The following is a 1,511-nucleotide window of genomic DNA, read 5'->3' as shown; positions in this document are numbered from 1 at the left end:
GTCCCCTCTTACCTCCTTTTTCTTGTCACGCTTTCTTTTCACCTCATGGAAGGTATCTGAAATAATGAGAGATCTTGTTAAGCTACAATTATACCAAAAGATCTAGCATCAAATGTGCGACAATAAATACACACTGGTGATATGACATGCAGCGAAGCAAGAAAGGGATACCTCACACAAGCCATTACTTCCGTTTACCTCAACATATCTCCAGAGAATAAGATATAAGAGTGGTCCGTTCTCTACATACAAGAACATAAGCTTTTCTCACAGCGAAAAAAGGCTTTGAGTTTAATCTCTGGCAGTTCTAAATATAGAGTGAGGTTGAAACTCCACTAACTAGGATTGGGAGAAAGTGATGTTACGAGACATTCTCACATTCATCCTATCGATCAATCACAAACTGAAAAATCAAAATAATATGTTGCTTTAACTCAACATGATATCCACTCTCCAGCGAGTAAGATATTAGAATGATCTACTTTGCACATATAAGAACACACGCTTTTTCTAGAAGAAAAAATATTAGACTTAAGACTTTGCGGTTTACATAAAAGTTAAGTTGAAGCTAACTCCATTCAACAAGGTCTCAAACGAAGTTCATGTTACCACAAGTCCAACATATCCATCTTGAACATGAATCACAATTGATATCGGGAATCTTCAAAACCATCTCCCTTGGTTAAACTCCAGCATTTAAAGAGTTTCCCAATTAGCTGGAGTGTACACAATACTAGCTGTAATCCCAAAGACCTAAACCAACATAATCAAGAAGCACAAACACACACACACACACCTTTCATACAATAACAAAGGAAATGAAACAGAAGACTTATCCCTATTTGATTAGCCTTTGCTCAGACTTTCACAAAAAAAATGAAGCACAGACAAAGGGCTAGCTTTTATTGGCTGGCTGTGTGCAGCCGGACCCAAAAACTTATACAAAGGTGACAATTAATGTAGAAAGGCAATTTCAAATGGCACTAATATACAAAAGCAACCATAAAAGAACAGTAAGCAGTAGACATGCATAGTTGTGCAACCAGAGGCAGCCTCGTCAACTCACAGAAATATCTAGGATTCAACTCAAAGGCCTCAGACATACAGTAACCTTTGTGGCAACCAGAGGTTAATTAATCCAACTTTCAGGTCAAAAGATATTGTCTCATGTCACCAGCCTTGTCACTCTATGCATTTTACCTCGTATGACACAAGTTTCTAACAAGGTTCCCAGCCTTGCCCCTTGAGGCATTTTGCCTAGTAAGATACCATAATTATTGCTTAGCAGTTTCTTTTCACCTTTGTCTAAATCCATTTTCAGCACGAAAATTCAGGTGAAACTGAACATAGAGAACGATGTCTAGCGTGTTTCACTGTTTCATACATATCTTATTTTAGTACAAATGCTTATGTATCCAAGTTTAATTTGCTTTGCTTGAACCAAATATTTACTTGAGTTCCTTCTACGCTTTGCTTCCCGACAAATTAAGGCAAGTCACAAACTACTCTTA

At 37.5% G+C, this 1,511-nt stretch overlaps 1 protein-coding gene across 1 annotated transcript in view; it reads right to left on the bottom strand.

Annotated features, from left to right (window-relative positions):
* The window catches only part of LOC119308696 (GBF-interacting protein 1-like), a 10,862-nt gene that overhangs the window by 8,145 nt on the left and 1,206 nt on the right, over positions 1–1,511 (bottom strand). Inside the window, exon 2 of the mRNA XM_037584829.1 lies at positions 13–56. Within this exon, the coding sequence (XP_037440726.1) occupies positions 13–56 (44 nt within the window). The remainder of the gene's footprint in view (positions 1–12; positions 57–1,511) is intronic.

The sequence above is a fragment of the Triticum dicoccoides genome, chromosome 5B (assembly GCF_002162155.2).
Source record: "Triticum dicoccoides isolate Atlit2015 ecotype Zavitan chromosome 5B, WEW_v2.0, whole genome shotgun sequence".
In the NCBI taxonomy this organism is placed as follows: Eukaryota; Viridiplantae; Streptophyta; class Magnoliopsida; order Poales; family Poaceae; genus Triticum; species Triticum dicoccoides.
The sequence above is the reverse complement of the archived record's forward strand: the minus strand, read 5'-3'. Positions and strand labels throughout refer to the sequence as shown.